The sequence below is a fragment of the Xiphophorus hellerii genome, chromosome 23, assembly GCF_003331165.1.
Source record: "Xiphophorus hellerii strain 12219 chromosome 23, Xiphophorus_hellerii-4.1, whole genome shotgun sequence".
In the NCBI taxonomy this organism is placed as follows: domain Eukaryota; kingdom Metazoa; phylum Chordata; class Actinopteri; order Cyprinodontiformes; family Poeciliidae; genus Xiphophorus; species Xiphophorus hellerii.
Window position 1 is genome coordinate 18,652,484 of NC_045694.1, and position 20,959 is coordinate 18,673,442.

Here is a 20,959-nt window from a genome sequence, read left to right on the forward strand (position 1 = left end):
AACGTAGCTGGAGATGGGCACCAGCAACCCTCCCGACCCCATTAGGGACAAGGGTGAACAGAAAATGGATGGATGTTCTTTTTTAAACAATACAATCTGAAGTTTACAAATTAACTTTACTATCAATCAAAAATTAATAATAATAAATATTATTAATAATTATAATGAGCATCATCTCAGATCTGGAACCTGTGCTCAATACATCTCGCTCTCTGGGAGCTGACAGCACGTTTAAAAGTTATGGACAGGAGGCGGAGGCTTTGGAGTACGTCTGTGACCGTTCGGGTCACAGACTGCGGCAACTCATTCGCTGGTCCAGAAGGAGCATGCACTTCTCCCAAGCTGTGGGATTTCTTCCAGTTTTTACCTGAAGGTTGAAGTATTTTGTTGGTAAATGATTTTTGGATAAATGATGTGTGTGTTTATTCTGTATATGTGAGAAGGGCTTGCTGTTTGAGAACATCAGTGTGCAAACACGATCCTTTAACTTTTGTTATTTAATGCTGGACCGCATCAGGCAGGTGGCATTCATTAAACATTTTTTTCTCCTACTTCCTGATAATCAGGTGGTTCCCCAGCTCAGTATTATTAATGAGAAATACAGCATTTTGTTAATAAGCTACTGGTTGCAGTTATTGTTGCTCTTAGCCAAACAAAACCAATTGCTGCACACTACCACCCATCTCAGAGTGTGTGCATTTCCTCATGCCGTCCTTTCTCTTGTATCTGTATGTGGGTCACACACACTCAAGCCCCAGCACTATTTTCCCTCTTGTTTTGTCTGTTTTCACAAAAAGGTCGGTGGTTCCCCATCATCCTGGCTCAGTTCTTTGTTGAATCTCCACAACAAAGAATGGGATATGGATTCTCCATATTCTTTGACTATAGAGAATTATTTCCCTTCTTTCCTTGTAACCTTCTAACCTTGTAGGGTTAGTGCCCTTTGAACTTTATGCAGTGATCCCTTCATTATCACAAGTCCAAAAACCCCATGAGTGGGCAGCTAACCAAAGATTTCTGTTTTTAAGATGATTGGAAGAGCTAAAGTACCCAGAGGGTAAAAAAATGAAAGACACTGATCAGAATTTGAACCCAGAACAAATTTATAACTGGATCACAATGCAACACCGAATGGTTTTTATTCTTAATTTGATTCTGCATCAAAATAATAATAAAAAAATCTTTATTGAAAGAATTAAAGACAACAATCTCATAAGGTCTAGTGAGATCGATATTAACCAAAGATAAAAGGAAAGAAGTAGAATAAAATGACCAATTATTTTTATTAAAGTTTGATGGTGAACATAGCAAGACCCTTCAACCACTTAATAACTTTAATTCAATTACAATAGAGACGGCACATATTAGTTAAAGAGTACATGTAAGTGTCTCAAACTTCAGGCTTTGGCTAATTACTATTGGCTATCCCTTGCCAGATTGATGACCGTCCCAAAGAAACAAAAACAAAATATAACACATTACTCTTATATAACTGTACAAAAGGTAAATTGCATTATGTCTGGCAATAGAGGTATACCAGACGATGCATACCTTCTGTATACCAAAAGCCATAGAGGCCATAATATACAAAAGATAATGTTATCTGAAATTATCAGAAATTAATTATCTATGGTGAACTACTATCAATAACATTATTGTAATTTTACCATTTCTTAATCTTTTGGAAGTGAGAGAGTGAAATCTGATCAACTTGTTTATGTCAAAATAGCATTTTCTGATCCAATGATTTGGCTCCTTATAGTCTCTTGTCTAATATAATTATAATCAAATCTTCCAAATTTCTATTCCAACAGCAAAACCAACTATTTTGGTCTAAGAAAAAACCTAGTGGTTTTGTTTTGTTGTTATTTGGTGGGTCTTATTCCATTCATTGCTGTGAAAGTTAAAAGAAATACAAAATTCTTCAAGTCCAACCAATTATGTGTTAATGCAAAATGAGTAAAACATGAGTGGGAGTAGAATGGTTGGTTTTATGTTTGCTTAATTAAAGGGACCAATTATGTCAACTAATTATCTTGTTAAAGATGTTGTGGGAATGACAGCATGAAAAATAGAAAATATGCAGTTCCCGGATAACAGCTGCCAGCTCCCTGAAAGAAATAGGCCATCTAAATGATCCACCACAACTTCCTTGTTGTTCTTAAAAAGTACTCATACAGTTCTTCAGAGGAGTAAAAACTTAGAAAAGAAAATGAAGATAAACAACGTTGACTCATAGGAACACAAAATAAGCTGAAGTTTCTTAAGAAGTTACCCACCCTTTCTGACTGTTCTCTATAACTGTGAACACTTAGCTCAGGAATCAAACTAATTATATTGTCTAATAGTTTGCCAAAGACTAATATTTCTCTGTGATTTTATTTTTGCAGGCAGGTAAAAAGGTTGGTCAGTCACTATAAAGTGAGTCCATTTACAAACAAATTAGCACATAGTCAGTTATCTGTTAATTCTGCAGAAAATAAATAAGAAACACTACCATGATTCATGGAAACAAATAGATTTGTCCTTAGTTGTCTCCTTATTTATTTCCAATAATTTTCTCTATAAGATTGTGGTGTTTTTTTTTGTTTTTTTAATCTCTGTTGCACTTGATTCATTACGAACAAATGAAAACAATAACCAGAGTTGTTAACTTTATACAAAGCAAAGAGTGAGATGAGAGTAAAGGTGGGTCTTAAAAAACATAAAACAATAACATATGCTACCAAAATATGTCCTCCTACTTCCATTTTGCTCCAATAAGTAAATAATTTTGTGTCAATTTAAATAAAACACTGCATTTCTGTGTAATTCTCTTTGGGATGGAAAACTTTAATGAATGGATCTAGTCATAAAAATGGTTAAATCTCATTCTGAAATTTTTAGTATCATTATTTTCTGCAAATTACCAGTTATTTTTAATGATTTCACATCTGTTTACCATCGGTTACTGCCGTCATTGAATATGACAGAGTACAATTTCAGTTTAAAACAAACTCTGAGTGGCTTCTCGTTGATATATTTTTTATTAACTAGACATGTATGACTATTCTCTGAACAGTAGACTATGAATAGGAAACAGAAGACTGCTTAAAATTGTTAATTGTCAGAGCAGCTATGAGACGGGCACACAAATTTAGAGAACCATTTTATTTTTGGTTTTTTAAATGACAGCCTGGTTTAGATCTTTAGTTCAAGCTGTATCACTGAAAAGCAATTAGCAACACAATTTCAGATTTATACAGCAAATATTTATGCTTGTTTTTGGGCTGGACGGTGGTGCAGTGGTTGGCAGCTACAAGGTCCTGCCTGAGGTCTTTCTGCATGAAATTTGCACTTTCTCCTCATGCGAAAGGTTTTCTCCTACAGTACAAAGGCTTTTATGTTAATTGATTACTCTTAGTTGCACTGAGGTGCCAGTGTGTGCATGCATGGTTGTTTGTCCTGTGATGGCCTAGCAACATGTCCTGCCTCAAGTTCATGAAACCTAAGAAGAAGCTTTTTTCAAAAAAGTGAAACTACTAATTTTCTCCACACCTACTCAGGAAAAGCTGATGTGTATTGGAAAAACCTAAGTTAAAAAAATACACATTGTTAAACTTTAACAAATAGTAATACTTACAGAACAGCAAGATCCAGGAAGTAAGTAAAAGAAAAGACGAAATGGAAGTTGAGGAATTCTCCACACCCTCAAATCAGGCTTGGGCGACAAAAACAGCAATCAAAAACCGGTCATACCCATATCTAATAAATACCTTACAATTGTATTGAGAACACGAGATTGAGGTTAACTGCAGGGAGGGAAACAGGAAAGTTAACAGCGGCTAATCATCACGTACAGGTGAGGCGAACACCTGACAGATAGACGCAGGATGGCCTGAAAGGACATGGGATAAGAGACGTCAGAGGAGGCGGGGCAGCTGCCCTGTGCAGGAAACTGCATTTAAATAGAAAAGCCCAGGGGGAGTGTGCACTACATCCGAGACTTCACCGCGGAGAAACAGAAGCATCATTTTAGCTGGAAAACTAAAAATCTGTTTCAGAAAGAGTCGAGCGGTGAAGAGGAAACTTGAATCATGTGTGGTAAGTCTTCTTCTTAATACCCGTGAATTATCATTCTTGTTTCTGAATTTAAAAAAAAAAAAAAAAAGCTATTGCGCGCATTTTGTGAAGAAAGCAACACACGATATGCTGATAAACTTCTACTGTTGTTCAGATTTGGATGTAATTCTAAGGATGAAAACTTGAGTTTAAATGTCTGTGATTTCCGACATTTTCGCTGTGGATCTTGAAGCGTGAAGGACTTTTACGCACAGCTGCTACGTGTCAGTGTCGTCGTTTGACTGTATACTCAAGGGCAAGGAAGCTGCAGATGATTGATCCTGTTTGGAGATGACTTAGAAGCCCGATGTTAACTTTTCTCCATTGATTGGCAAATACCTATAGGCTACATAGTGCGCGCTGCTCCTCTGTCTGCTGTTACAACAAAACCATTTTTACAACTGAGAGTAAATCTTTAACCGTTCCCCAGCCTCGCCTCGTTTATGTGAAGAAGAAGGCAGGATCAGCGATGTTTAACCTCACCCTGCCTCTGCCTGTCTGCTCCAACACTGCGCGCAGTGTGCGTCCTGTCAATGGGCTAGCTGTGTACTTACAAAACGTTTTTAACAGACCCCCCACGCACACAATTTTGGAGGAAAATACACACGCCTATTGACATACATTCACAGTTTGTGTAGTGCCTTACCTCCAACACCAGCAAGAAAAATGTGTGTAAAGATTGAACGAGACAAGTGGTCATATACAGTACTTGATGATAGAAGGTAGAAATCTAGAAAAAATGCCTGCTTGTATGACTTTATTGCATTATTTATAGTCAATGTGTCCAAAATGCCATTAAGCAAAATTATAGTGCCAAGCCTGAGTTTGAATAAAAGAGGAGCACTGTGCTCTGCAACCAAGACTTGAGTTATATTTCTGGTTCTCTTTTTTATTGAAAGGGATTTTTGCTTACCTGAACTACCAAGTGCCACGCACCCGAAAGGAGATATTTGAGACGCTGGTGAAGGGTCTGCTGAGGCTGGAGTACAGAGGGTACGATTCAGCAGGTGAGACAGTTGCACAGTACTTGCACTTACACAGAAACACACACACAGAATGAATAATACATAAAGCTTTAAGGAAAACAGCTTTGGAAATACTTACTCAAATTCAATCATTAAAGAGATGGTTTGGATTCTTTGAAGCATGGTTCTGTGAAGATGTTATGGGAAGATGCCCCCATAACATCTTCCCATAATTTGTAAATAAATTTTTACAAATTTATTTATATTTGTAAAAATATAAATAAATCCCTATAGTGGTGGAAGGCTAACAGACCACAAGGCATGAGTGTTCCAGCTGAGTTTAGCTATTTAAAACAACTCACAAACAGAAAATGTTCATATCTACCGGATGCAACTCCGTATTAGCACACCTTGAACATCTATACCTCACATTGTAAACATAATAAGTTTGGGGAGGTGAACAGCTACTTTCCTAAAGAGATTATCAGCTTGATCAATCCACCAGGCTAATTTTCCAATACCTGGAAAAGCAGAGGAACGTCTGATCTTTGATGACGTTGCACAAGTGACAGAATGTTGCACACTTCAAAATTTTACTCCATTCTTGGATCACTGACAAGTTGCAGCTTATAAGGTTGATTGTCACAGGAGCCAGCCTCAGCCAATGTCACTTTGATGAATAAAACACAAATCCTTTAGCAGAGAAATTCTGCATTGTATCACATTGATATGGGCATTCTCAGATTAAAATTGCTTAAAATAGTTTAAATCACCTGAAACCTTCTGAATAGCTCTTAGCCTTTAGCTTTTCTCTAAACTTAAGACATCATTGAGGGAAACTATTAATGATAATAACTTAATAGAAGCTAACTACAGGTTCATAAAATTGGAAAAAAGTCACGGTCTTCCAACATAGGACTCTACAGGAAGCAGACTGTTGCTGCAAGGATTTGATCATAAACACCCCCATCAGTTTAAAAACGTTATAGGAAAACAGACCTCACAACTGATATTGTGTAAAAACTGGTTTATCAGGTTGAGTCTATTAAAATAACTGATTTCAACATTGCCCAAAAATCGGCAAATCTTTTCATCTAGGTTTTAAGGGTTAAAGCATTTGTACTTCAGTTGTTACTCATTTAGTTTTGTTTGGAAGATTAAATGTTTCAGATCTTTTATAGTTTGAGAGAGAATTTTTAAAGGTACAATCATTCTGGAGTTAGGTTATATGGTTAAAATTACAATTGAAAAAGTGTAACTGACAGATGTTTTTTTTTTTTTACCTGAATGCTTAATAAGCTCCAAAGAGACACACCCATATTTACTGCACCTTGTGTTTGTCCATCCTATTTGAACAGGATGAGCTGCTTTAGCTTAGACACACTTGCAGATAGACAGACTCCTCATTTGGACATTAACTAGCAAAAGATACTTTAACTGTATTTACTTCACATCCACAAGCCAAATCTGACTGCGTCTCGAGCCTTATCACACTGTTTACATATTTTCTGCCCGCCATGAGTAAGAGATGTCTGGGGAATGTGGTTTTGTAAAAACCAGTTGGAGTTGTCATTCATCACAGGAGCAATAATTGCACGGAAGCATTCATAACTCACATTCCAGAGACCTGAGTTTGACATTTTCTGGTTTTCCGTCCGCAGGTGTTGCCGTAGACGGCCCCACCAAGACAACCACTGACCTCAACAACAACAACAGTATCTGCTTAATCAAGAAGAAGGGCAAGGTCAAGGCTCTGGAGGAGGAGATCTACCGTGAGTTCTCATATGATTGATTTCATTTCTTGCAGTTCCATAAAACCCTTTAATGATATGTCATTTTTAGTAATAAATAACACAAACCAACTTGCTGAATTTGATAGACATCCAGCATTATTCTCTCATGTTATTCTTTGCTGTTCAGAAAAAGACCGGGACATCAATGAGACTCTTCACACACACTTTGGCCTGGCTCACACTCGCTGGGCTACGCACGGAGAGCCGAGTGCTGTCAACAGTCACCCCCAGCGATCCGACAAAAACAATGGTAATAAGTCCTTTCCTGACCTGATCATCAATCATATGAAAGGACTGAATTTCTCCTCCACCTTCCTTAGTAGTGACTTCTCGCTTGTCTAGTTTAAATTGTGTCAATATGAATCTTGTAAAACTGCTTTTAAAATTATCCTATTTGAAAGAACACAGTGCAGTAAAAGACACACCCATCTGTCTTATTGGTTTTTTTAAGGTGTGTTGGTTATGTCCCTTAGCTTTTCCTCATAAGTCTGAAATGAAACAAAATGATTCCACTCTAAAATCACATTAATTTTGCAAACAGATTGTAATCCTGTAAGTTATCCTTCTAGATCTTTGCGATGTAGTAATACTTTGTTAGCACATTACAAATTGTTGCTTTGTGCAAGTGCTAAAGCCAAATTATTCTTTAAATAGCCAGCCAGACTTGCTTCACCACACACCAAGCTTGTATTTCCGAGAAGGTGTGGCAGCTTTCCATTGAACTCTAGTTTTTTGTGTTTTGAATTCAAAAAACATGAAAAGCCTTGAAAAAGAACTTATGTCTGGTTTCCTTTTTTAGAGTTTGTCGTCATCCACAACGGCATTATAACCAACTACAAAGAACTGAAGAAGTACCTGGTGAGTTGCCATGAATTTCTTTCTGAAGAAACAGGTTAGTGCGATAATTAAACCTGCCCTCCACTACAAAGTTTATATTATTACTGGAGGCCTTATGGTTACAAAGGAAAACTTTCATGATGATTTCTTGAATGAAATCTGAAGACCAAAATTATACGATTTGTATCATATTGTTTTAAAAATCAAAGTCAAGTACAGAGCTTTTAGCGTTGAAGAAGTAACAAAGTTGTAACTATGATGAATTAAAAAACTACAAATTGGAGAAAAAAGTAGAACTATTAACTATACAAACTGCTTAATCTTGTTTTTTGAGTTATATAGCACAAAGTTTTGCGCATAATTGTGAAGTGGAAAAGAAATTTCACATTCTTCTAAATATTTAAGTGTGATGTGCATAAATATTCTCCCATTTTCTTTCTAAAAATAACCCAATGCAAGAAAATGGGCTTTGAAGATCATCTAAGTAAAGCCCACCTATATCTAATTTGACCTTTGTAGCTTTACAGCTGTTCTGTAAAGGTCTGAAAAGCTTGTCAGAGAACATTAGTTAACAAAGTTGTAGAGAAGTTTAAAGCAGAGTTAGGTTATAAAACGAAATTTAAAGCTTTAAACATCTAATGGAACATTGTGGTACTCTGGAGAACTTGCAGAGTACCACAATTGGCAGAATCATTTGGCAGAATCTGTTGTTCAGACAAGTTAGTCAAAACCAAAAGCAACAGGAAATCCCATTTTCAGTTTGAGGCCACAGCAAACACATGGAAGAAAGTGTTCTGGTCAGATGAGACCGAAATGTAACTTTCTGTCCTATCTGCAAAACAAAACATGTGGTGGAAAACATTCACCACATGTACATTTACGTACAATAAAAAAAGATTAACACATGGTGAAAAAAGTTCATGAGGTTAAAAATGGCAGCAAAATCTTACATGTTGGTAGCATATTTTGTCAAAAACTTATTTCATAGAAGACTCCGGACTGATTAATACAGTGTTGTTTAATTATCAGGGGGAAAAATCAGTTAAATCCTTACATTCTCTGAGGCCATTTTCATGTGTTAAACCATTTTCTTTCCGTCCCTCAGATCACCAAAGGATACGAATTTGAGTCAGAGACAGATACAGAGGTGATCCCAAAACTGATCAAATACCTGTATGACAATCGAGAAAACAACAGCATCACGTTCTCCACACTGGTGGAGAGAGTCATCCAGCAACTGGTGAGCGTCTCACACAGTAAAACCACAATCTAACTTCACACCACCATGTACAGTAGGTTATGTCCTGCTCTTCTGGTGAAACTCAACTCTTTTTCATTATTAATGCAAGAACCTTCCACTCCTCAGCTGAAGTGAAGGAAACTTGCTCTGTTTCGTAAAGTTCTTTCTTAAGTGACACATATTTATATGAGCAAAAACACTTTTAATACTGAGTGAAACAAAACGTTGTGAAAAAATATCTCCATGGAAGCGGTCCCAACAGAGTCACATGTGACATCATTAGTCATAGAATCAGATGTTTTTTTTTGAGATGAAGCATACTGTTTTATGTTTTCCATTGTGTGAGTAATGTTTTAAAGCTTCATTCAGTCTGCAGTGAGGCTTAACTAAAACGTGCATTTTTGGACTGGAAGTAATGGAAACCAGATAGTCCAACCTTACACTAGTGACACCCTCCTTTTGCTTCCTGTTGCATTCACTCATACCCCCTTTCCTCCCCACCACAGTCCCACACTCAGCCAGCTCTGTTTCCAGTAAGCACCGCGAGCAGCTGTGTGGCCAGCACTTTCGAAACATAGCTGATGTTATACAATACAGCTCCTATTGCTTTTAGACTTTCCCTCCAGTACCTAAATACTCCCAGGCCTCCCCAAGTCACCCCCCGCATCTTTTAAACCCCCACAGAGTGAGAAAAAAATAAGATTTTGTATATTTTAAAGGTGTTTGAGGCAAGACAAATTTGTTTGCCCATTCATGCACAAGGAAATTTTAGTCATTTAGTCAAAAGCTTCACAAAAGCACTTGGCTTGTCCTTAATGGAACACATACAAATTGACAATTTCTGCATGTCACAGAAATACATTATTGTTTATAATTAGCTTAAAGATGTTTAAGCATGTAGCAGTACTCACGGAGCGAGGATTACAACTTAGATAATAACTACATGTTGTCCAAAAACAGAACCTTGAGGATTCCTACTTCTTTTTGCACTCCAGTTCATATTTAGCAAATGTCTTAAAATAAAAAGGTTTCACTTTTTTCTGATTTATCTGACAGTGACACCTGCTTCTCTTCCCTTCTTTTAACATGCAGCTGCAAGATGTGTTTATTTTAGGATGTTTGTTCAGTTAACACAACGTCTCTGTCTCTGTGTGTTATAGGAAGGAGCCTTCTCTCTCGTGTTCAAAAGCCGTCATTACCCTGGAGAGGCTGTGTCCACCAGGTTAGTCAGAACTCACTGACTTGTTCACAGGCAACGCTGAGATTAGGCTTCACATATCATCCATCCAGCCAGATGAGTCGTTGCTGTTATTAACACAATGAAGCAATATCTGGACTGATTAGGAGACGAAGCCCCCGCTTATTAATTATGGCATTACTCTGGAATCCTTTTTGCTTCCAGTAATGGGCAGCTGTGGTCATGTGAGTAGCTCCTCGTCCAGTGGAGTGAGTTGGTATGTTCTGCATATTAAGATCTGAGGTTCAATTCAGACTGCTGTTCCCTCCTGGGCCTCTTCCGAAGCTTTGAGGGCAACGCCCCCCTTTCTGACTTATTTACAGAAAGACTACAGAGTTTCCTGTTTCAGCTCTGGGAAACTGAAGGGGCAAAAATCACCAGGTTAATTACTTCTTATCAACTTTTTTTTTTTTGCGTTATACCATTCCCAGGTCAATGAGCGGTCACAGATCAGGAGGAGAGTTACGGGAGTAGGGCTGGTAAATTGAGACGGGTTGGGTGTAACTTGTGCTTTATGCAAACAGTTCATCAAGCAAAACTTGCTGGCTCACTTGCTGGTTAAACCAAAGGCTTAGTTTTCCTGTTTATCAACATGAGCTTGAAAGAAACATTTAAACCAATTATTTTAGCTTGCAAATTCTATGGCTACACACACGATCTTCATGTTTTAAATGTTCATCATAGTTGATGAAGGTGGAGTGAAGGGCCTATTATCTGATGTAACGGCCTCCACCCTTCTTGTGGTATCAAAGATCAGCCACCCAGCAGGAAAACTGCTGTCTTAATTTCTACTTTTCCTTCTTTGACCTATTTTCACTGTTAGTCATCCATTTAAAGTGTTTGCACATATTTATTTTTCTAACCCACTGAGACATTTCTAATTAATAAGAAAATGATGTGTGGAGACGATGACAACTTAGTGTATAGTTTTCAACCTAGAACATATTTGGAAACTGAGCACGTGTCTGTTTGCATGTCTCCTTTGTCAAATCCCACACCCTCTAGAACAATTAAAGAGCATGCATTAGTGAGGCCCAGGAGAAAACTGATGCAGAAAGAAAAGACTGATCTGTACAATAGAAAAACAAAAAGTAAGGAGAGGCTGCTGTTTCTTGACAGGTGGTGTCAAACTTGCATTAAAGGGATAGTTGAGGATTTTTGAGGTGAGGCTCTGTTTAAAGGTTATGATCCATTAATATCATACTTGCAGAAGATAACTCTCTTTATTTCTGTTTTTATAGGGGTCACTTAAACAAAAGTATCCTTTGTTTAAGTAACTGTTATGAAAGTAAAGTGCTAACGATAAAATATATTCAAACTAATAGTTGTGTAAACCTTTACATCCTAAAATGATGCAGACACACCTTGAATATCTGCAAAACTTTAGTTAATAAATGTATTAGATTTGGTACAATTGATATGATAAGGAAGTAAACAAACAGAATTGAAGATAGGGGGAAAAACTTTATTTTAACTTACAATGACACAACATGATCAGGTATCAGGCTATAAAGGAGAGCATGTTATTGTATCTGACATTGCTTTGTGTTTAAAAAACCTAACCATTGTCCCTCTCCCTTTCCTTCTTTCCGCCTTGCCTGCTTTGTTCTCATCTCGGCAGGAGAGGAAGTCCGCTGCTCATCGGTGTGCGAAGTGAGCACGAGCTGCCAACCGAGCAAATCCCTGTGCAGTACAACAGTGGTAAGCTCTGTTCCTTTTGTCCTGCTGTCATCCACTTTTACCACATCTTAAATTCACTGCTTCAGCAGCAGCACATCACCTGATCACAGTTGTTCAAATGGGTTGTATTTAGAAATATCCTCCAGCTGTTTTTTTTCATCAGTTGCACAACTTATGAAAAGTTGCTGATTTAAAAAAAAATCTAAGAGTGGAGGACAGACTCTCTTATTTTTAACTGTATTTTCTATAGGAACAGTCTTCATTTTTTTGTCTTTTATATCTTGTTATTTAGATTTTGTTATATGATGTAACTCTTCTTTCAAAAACATTTTATAAGTTATAACCACAAAGAGCCTTTTTGTGGTTGAGCAACAAAATAAAATATGTCTATAGCTACAAAACCTTCTTAACTAATACAAAATATTAATAGATTTAAAGTTATACACCATTTTAAAATTAGTTTTTATTGTGAAATTAAAATACATTTATTTTCTTTATTAGATTAAATAAGAAAAAGGTACATTTTTAAAATGAATCCTTTCCTTAGATAGATCATAAAAATGAAAGCTACACAAAAGTAATTTGAATAAGAAACAAACTGAAATGTAGCAAGTTCTTAAACCAGCGTCTATATTATCATTGATTATACAAAGTAATGTTATTCAGTGATTGCAGTTTTGTTTGCATTGTGTTTTTATAGTTCTGCAAAAAAAAATACAAGAACATACATTAGTTAAATGTAAGGAATGCAAAGAATAAACAAGTATTGTACACAGGTTTCTGGGGTACTGTTCTCTCAATCCTAAGCATAATATACAGACTAACAATAGATTTAGCAAATTCAAACAGGAATAAACAGCAAATATTTGTCATTTGTCTTTTAGCTGCTCATATGAAGAATCTGGGAATACAATAGAGTCAGTCATTAATATATTTTATGTGTTTGGGCCTGAAGCTTTCTTGCTAATTCTTTCAGGTTGGAGAGATAGTTCTCTCAAGAAAGATCAATACATCCCTGTCCATAAGAAACTAAATTAACACACTTTCTCATTACTGTATAGAAATTAAGTAAAACAATCTTTACATAGAGTTTTGATTGGAACTAAAACACCAAATATGAAACCAGCACCAGTGGACTTCACACAAAAAAAATATGTCCTTATGTTTCTGGATAAAGGTCTCTTTTCCTGTGGGTTAAAGTTTCAACTTGCTTTTCTGAACTTTGTCTGCTGCTGCCAACAGAAACAAGCCCACAATGTCTGCCAAAAGACATTGTGTTGGAGTAACATGAGATGTTTTTGGTCAATGATAATTATTACGCAATCACTTTTTTCGGAGGACTTTCCTTGAAAGATGTTTTTATTTAAAGAGTTACTGTTGAACACCTCTGCAGGTTTTGCTAGAGTAAACCGTAAAGAGAGTTTTTCTTTGCTGTACTTCATTCATTACTTTGCTTAAGAATGGGACACTGTGATCCCTCTCTGTATGATAACCCTAAGTGCCACATTTAAACAAACTCTTTAACAAACATGTCTTCCTTGATCTAAATGTTTTTTATTCAAAACTGAAAAGTAACAAAATTGCTTTAGGTGTTATAAAACGTAACATATTGAAATATTAAATGTAGTACTTCTATTTTGGTTATTTTGATTAACTAACCTAAGTAAAAAATATAGAACAAACACTGGACAAACTATTGAATAACTTTAAGCATACATGATTATTTTGCAGAACGTTACACCTTCTTGGTGTTCTGCTCTATTTGTTCTAGAGAAGGACAAGTACACTGAGATAATATTAGCCAATTTACTGGCCTGTCTGCTACGGGTCGCCAGCTGCTGTTTGTATGTCCCTATCTCTAGTTTTAAAACAGTTTTACCATTCATAAAAAGTCCGGTCAGCATTCCTTTAGTTTCCCCATTATCACTGTTAGTCTTGTAAGCATAGGCAATGTGTGGGAGCTTTTAATCTGTCACCTGACTGGCAATGTGCTGCAACAGGTTGGGGACGGCCAATGCTGCTCTATTCTTTACGCTACGCAACCAGAGAAAAACTCCACCTAATCAGGTGTTTCCTTTAGCAACTGTAACTTTAAAATCTTTATTACACCTTGAAAACTTTATAATTGGCACATGCCTACTCCAAACTCAGTTATGCTCTGTAAATGTGAGCAGTGTAAACAACTGCATACTTCGTCTGTTTGCTTTATTTCTCTTGTGCTTATAAATTATTCTTCACTATCTTATCAGCAGAACATGCGGTTATTAATGATCTATATAAGAGAAGTGCAAAGTCCAAAGCAGCACAATAATTTTGTTTAAATGACGCAGAGAATTCTGGCCAGGTGTTTTGTAAGTGTAATGGAAGATAATAGTTGTTGAATTGTTTTAAAATTGATTAATTAATAAATTGATTAATTGAAGAAGGAAAGTATGAGTAACGACTGCACAATAGAAGAAAGAGCTTTTCGTGAGAGACAGACATTTTTCTGTGGGACACAGTCAGACTTTAGTTAATGGGATCATTAGTAAGGAATCAGTTACGGTGACATAATTAAACTCAGTATAATTTTCGCTTCTGTCACCTGCTTCCTTAAGCTGAAAGGGCAGATGAGTTTAAATCTTAGACTGAAGATCTATAGAGCTAACCAAACCATCTCTGCTCTTCAACTATTTTTCTAAATATGAAACTCCTGGCTCACTCTCTTGAGATTCACCAGTTTTCTAAAGGTTGCTTTTAATTTAAAAATAAACAGTAATATACAAAGTAGTTCTGAATATATCATAGAAAGTAATAGTTTGTTGTACTTAAATGTATCAGTGTCAGTTTTTGAGCAGATGAAGGAGTCTCTTGTCTTGGAAAGCTGCTACATGTTTTATCTACAGTCTCATGATTCTGTGCTGTTTCATCTAAAAGGACATCCTAGGATATTTTCTTTTGTGTAAATGTACAATTACAGTGAAACTGGAAACTTAGTCAAAGATTTCTTACTTCCTAAAGATCTGATTTAACCCACTAACTCTTGAATTAAACCTCTGTAGGTCACATAAAGGAAGACGTTCATGAGAAGAACAGCCATAATCGCACGGACTCGCCCAACGCCATCAACTCAAACGAAGATGGCAGGGCTGTGGAGTACTACTTTGCCTCTGACGCTAGGTGGGAAAGAATTTGTCTTGTGAATCAAGCATAGAGCTATGTTATTCAGCTTTTCACAGCCATTATGCCTTCTCATCTGTCCCCACGTCTGCCTAGTGCACATTTCTATTGCTTGCTGCAGCACTCATTTGCTTCCTTCCTGTGTTTCTGCGTCCACAGTGCCATCATCGAGCACACTAACAAGGTGTTGTACATGGAGGATGATGACATTGCAGTTGTGAAAGGAGGTGAACTCTCCATCCACAGGATTAACCGGCAGGCCGGTGAGGATCCAGTGAGAGCAATTCAGACGCTGCAGATGGAGCTGCAGCAGATCATGAAAGGTTGGAAAACTGTTTCTACCGTGTCAAATTGCCTTTGTTTTAATTTAATTGACAGGAACTCCACTAGAAGAGAGTAACACTTAGATAAATGCTTATATGGGGGTGCCTGCACTATGATATTGGGTCAGATCAATGTAATAGACTGATACTTGCTCGCCCTCTGCTGGCTGAATAGGGGAAAACACTATGCCTATAGTAATTTTTCAGTTAATGTTGTCTGCACATTATTGCCAAATGTTTTGAAATAGTAGGCATTATACTCATAACTTTTGAGAATATCCCAAAAAGGATATTGCTTTGTGGACAGAAAATACCCTCCCAAAACTATTTCTCACAGTTGCATGATTCTCCAATCCAAAGAACCAACCTCCAACACTAGTGTGCCAACACTTTGCATTACACCTGGTTATGTCAGGTTTGGATGCAGCAGCTCAGCTATGCTAACCTATTTTGCGCTCGTTATTCTTGAGCTAGTCTGAAGCCGTCATAATGTTTGCAGCCAGCTGTAGACAGACGATGCCTCAACTTGCCCCATATTCACTCTGATCTTACAGGGCTTACAACTGGCAGTTGATTTGCTGCTGTTCCTAATCTACTTTGTTATGACAACACTAACCGGTGACCAAGAAATGTTAATTGCGGAGGAAATTACATGAATGCACGGCACCATGCTGGAGTTTAATGAGCTCTTGAGAGGGATGCACTCTATCACAAATGTTTGCAGAAGCATGACAAGTTGCTTCAATTTAAAGATTGGAGTGGTGTCTCAATACCTTTAGTAATAAAGTGTCTATCTTTTCTTTTTTTTTGTTAAGAAGAAAAATTTCATTGTCATTGTGTATCGTTCTTATGTCTTCTTAATCTCTGCAGGAAACTTTGAAGCTTTTATGCAGAAGGAGATCTTTGAGCAGCCGGAATCAGTAGTTAACACCATGAGAGGCCGGATTTGTTTTGAAACTAATACAGGTGATCACATGTTTTTTTTTTTAAAGTCCTGTTTTTAATCATTTCATACTTTCTTAGCAAAAATCCTATTTAGAATCATTAGGAATTTGGTAGATTATTTCTTTAAAACTTCCAGTGTTTCAAATATGAAACAGGTGTCGAGATAAACTGTTCCAATAAATTAAACTGTCTTTTCCTTTATTTCCCAAGTGATTCTTGGAGGCTTGAAGGACCACCTGAAGGAGATCAAACGCTGCAGGCGGCTTATCGTGATAGGCTGTGGCACTAGTTTCCACGCTGCAGTTGCTGTAAGTACAGCTAGTCAATTGTCATATATGCCTTTAGAAGATCTCATGACATTTCATGGTCAAAACTTGAACATACCCATGACAGTGCTAATAAAGCGTCTGTTTTTCTTTTTCTTCTGCTCAGACCAGACAGATCCTGGAGGAACTGACAGAACTGCCCGTAATGGTGGAGCTGGCCAGCGACTTCTTGGACCGCAACACCCCAGTCTTCAGAGACGACGTTTGCTTCTTCATCAGTCAGTCAGGTAAAATAACCTCCATCCGAGGTTGTGTTTTTTTTTTTTTTTCATTTTTCTTTCTGTCACTAAAGCCTGGATCCTAAAAATATCTTAAAATAACTTCTCACCTCTCATGTGAAACAACTTCATGCCAAGTTCTGCTTTAAGCTTGACCTTAATGTTCTATAATTATACATTATAATGTTTCACTCTCTCCGCCCCTTCAGGGGAGACAGCGGACACCCTGATGGCCCTGCGATATTGCAAGGATCGAGGGGCTCTTACTGTGGGTATCACCAACACTGTGGGGAGCTCCATCTGCAGAGAGACTGACTGTGGGGTCCACATCAATGCAGGACCGGAAATAGGAGTGGCTAGTACTAAGGTACACTCCCCTCAGCATAATCAGTCTGTAATTAACTACATTTCAAATCACTACATTATTTTGAAGGCTTTCTTCTATTTGAATCAGAGCATACATATGCTCATCATGGACTTTTCATTACATATTTGAACTAATCTTATTCCTGGATGAAGTAACATACAAACAAACAACTCCAGAAATTTTTCTGAAAACTAAGTGGGAGCACATTTAATTCATTGTGGATTGTATCTAATCACACAGTCATTATGCACACTGTCCAAAATATTTACATTACATTCACACATATTCATCAATATTTGCCTACATGTCACTTTAACAAGTTGCAGAGAAACTACATGGCTTTTCTAGCCACTGACGAGGTCCTGGCATAATTCTCACCAAATATTTGGCAAGCTTTCTTATCAGAATTGGTGGAGTTCATTTAAACTGATTACTTTCCTGGATTTTAAGCATATTGCATAAATATTTAACAGACCAAAGGTCAGGACTATTCTGGAAAATAACATTAGTGTCCTTTGTCCATTCCATACTAGTTTCTGTGTGTTTTTGCCATCAACCTTTTTCCAAGTTTCTAATATTGCATCCAAGTTCAGAAGAAATGAAGTTATCAGTCAGAAACTGGCATTTAACCTTAAGAGGAGCGTGTGTAAACTTCTCTCCAGTGCTACAGATTATGAGACTGATAGAATATCAATTTGGAATCCTCCTTTCAGCAAAAGTCATACTTAGGAAGCACCGCTGAGCACTAAAATAAACATTTTCCTTTCAGAGAAAAAGCTTTATTTCCACATATGTATAGATTTTTTTTTAACATGAATAGCCTTCAACAAATCAAATGATTTTCATTTATACACAAACCAACTGTTTTAATTAAATGCTAACTAAGAAAAGAGTAGGTCGAGGAATATGAACACAGAGTTGTGCAATTTGATACTGTTTTTGCTTTTACTGGACCAGATAGTCTTTACTCAGGTGTTGAGTGTGTGCTTCCCTTTCAGGCCTATACCAGTCAGTTTGTGTCCCTCATCATGTTTGGCCTGATGATGAGTGAAGACAGACTCTCACTGCAGAAGAGAAGACTGGAGATCATTCACGGCCTCAAGATGCTACCAGGTTAGTATTACCAATTGCAGGATCTAAAAACCAAAACAGAAATAACTCTTCAAATATGTATAAGGATTCTAGATCATGTTAGAAAAATAGTGTGATGCAATAGCTGTGTGAAAAGGTAGATCTTTAATCCATAAGATATCAATGTGACCATGACTAACTTTTATACATTCTCACAGAGCTGATAAAAAAGGTGTTGTCACTGGATGAGAAGATTAAGACCATAGCCAACGAGCTGTATCAGCAAAGGTCACTTTTGGTTATGGGACGAGGGTACAACTACGCCACTTGCCTTGAGGGGGCGCTGGTGAGTTAAGGATTTCATAGTACTGTAGCCTCTGAATAACTAATTTCTCCCTGCTATTACATAAATATTATACATGCTATATATATGTGCACTTTTTATGCACCTTATATTAAGAAATGTTAGAGTAGAGAAGTTACATTAATTAATTTATAATCACATATTTAACATAATCTCAATAAATTTTATTTTCCTTATTTTATTGTAGAAAATCAAGGAAATCACATACATGCACTCAGAGGGCATCCTGGCCGGAGAACTGAAGCACGGTCCTTTGGCACTCATCGACAAAGACATGCCAGTCATCATGGTTATCATGCGTGACGGCTGCTACACCAAGTGTCAGAATGCTTTGCAACAGGTCACTGCCAGATCGGTAAGCCCTGAATAGAATATATAAAAAAATAAATAAACACACACACATTTTGCTAGAGGAAGCCCTCAAGGTGGTAAAACGTAATCCTTACGCTGTGCAACTTCTTGGTTTCTCTCTCCAACAGGGCCGACCCATTCTTCTGTGCTCTCAGGATGATTCAGAGCTGATGAAAAATGCATACAAGACCATTGAGCTGCCACAGACTGTGGATTGTCTGCAGGGCATCCTCAGTGTCATCCCCCTACAGCTGATGTCCTTCCACCTAGCTGTCCTGCGAGGATATGATGTAAGTAGCAGATTTTCTTACTCACAAGAACTTTTGACATGCATCAGACATTTTGTACCAGATTCAAATATTCCAACTCCTGTAGGTCAGTGCGATTTAATATAGCAAAACATAGAGGTGCAAAAATAAAACACACAGGACATCAGAATGGTAGCAGCATTATGCTTAGGGATGTCAAAGTTCAGACCTAAATCTGGCTGTGAATTTATTCATTGTCTGTGAGGTGTGCCTCAGGAAGCTTCTTTTCCCAGATACTTTGTTTTTTAGTGTGTGGCAACAAACTGGCTTTGCAACTTGTTGTATAATGGCAGTGTTTCCTTCCAATGTAAAAGAGAAGGAACTTTTTCTTAGTTGTTGCGTACATTTCTCCAGGTTAAGATTTATGTCTGAATTCATGGGAACTTGACTTTCTTGTACAACTCACCTTTTGTAATACAGTGTCCAAATTTGGTCATTTTACTGTACACCCGCAGTGATTGATCTTATGTAATTTTCTCAACTGCTCTCTCACACTCTCTTTTTCCAGGTTGACTGTCCCAGAAACTTGGCCAAGTCTGTGACTGTGGAATAATTACAGTCTACAAAGCTCAGCAGAGGAGACAGGTGGCCTTGGGTGATTTACGGAGCAATTGTGCAATCAAACATCGGGTGTGTGTGGAAGGGTTGGGGTGAAGAATGGGGACCATAGTGTGTTTGGATTATACTGTGAGTTAAAGAGAAAGCTGCAGAGCAAAGAAGGGTTTAAAAAGGCACTATAAAGAAAAAAGACACAGAAAATCAGAAATGTGAAATCTGACCACAGCTTTATGGAACAATCCATAAAGCCTTCTCAACAATGCTGACAGCCAAAGAAACCTTCTGTGCCTCTTTATCGTTAGTTGAGCCAAAACCTGTCATATGAATAACCGTAAGGAACGGAAATGGTACACTGAAGTGTTTACTATTGTGCAATATGGACCGCAAACTCAGATTTTGAATGTACATTATGACAAGGTCATTAATTCTCCCCCTATGTTGTACGTCATTGTAAAATTCAAAAATTTTGTTATTATAGTGTCATTTTCTAAATTTCATTGTAAAATCATCAAATTACTGGGCCTGAAGAACCAGTGAACTATAATCTTATTTTTTTATATTGTAATTATATTTTAATTTAAATATTTTGTTTTGAGGCCAGTTCTAAGGTGTTCATCCAGGTCTTTTTTTAAGGTTTCTTTACTTCTTTTTGCCATGGGGAATTTGTAAAAGCACAAAAAGCACTGCAACGCTGCAGTAAAAAACTAATTATTACAAATCATTTTTATTACATTTGACAACTATTTTTATGGATCCTATGGCAATGATATTCTGTATATAACAGAATTTTTTTATTTTGTTTTTATAGGGGCTAAGCAGATAACGTGATTGACATCTTTATGATTGTATTTGATATTGTGTGTTTTATAATGTTAAATAAGCACTACCAATCAATAAATTAATGAATTATTACTTTCAGGCTGGTCAGTTGTTTTTTCTTTTCTTTTTCTTTCTTGTATGGATCACTCTTCATTGGACAATTCATTGTGTGTGTTTTTAATTGATTTAGTTTGAAACGTTTTTGGTATTTTTGAGGCTTTTAAGAGGCTAAATGTTAGCCTGATTTGTTGATTCACAAAAAAGAAATTTGATATACAGAAAGTTGCTGGAACTCCA

At 37.0% G+C, this 20,959-nt stretch overlaps 1 protein-coding gene across 1 annotated transcript; it reads left to right on the forward strand.

Annotated features, from left to right (window-relative positions):
* Positions 1-3,947: 3,947 nt before the first annotated feature.
* LOC116714727 (glutamine--fructose-6-phosphate aminotransferase [isomerizing] 2-like) lies at positions 3,948-20,761 on the forward strand. Its single transcript, XM_032555455.1, has 19 exons — positions 3,948-4,083; positions 5,001-5,108; positions 6,728-6,838; positions 6,987-7,109; positions 7,659-7,717; positions 8,802-8,936; positions 10,097-10,158; positions 11,795-11,874; positions 14,895-15,012; positions 15,172-15,335; positions 16,206-16,301; positions 16,491-16,588; positions 16,713-16,833; positions 17,034-17,191; positions 18,190-18,304; positions 18,481-18,608; positions 18,814-18,981; positions 19,106-19,267; positions 19,794-20,761. The coding sequence occupies exons 1-19, from the start codon at positions 4,077-4,079 to the stop codon at positions 19,836-19,838; spliced, it is 2,058 nt and encodes a 685-aa protein (XP_032411346.1). The 5' UTR covers positions 3,948-4,076; the 3' UTR covers positions 19,839-20,761.
* Positions 20,762-20,959: the final 198 nt, after the last annotated feature.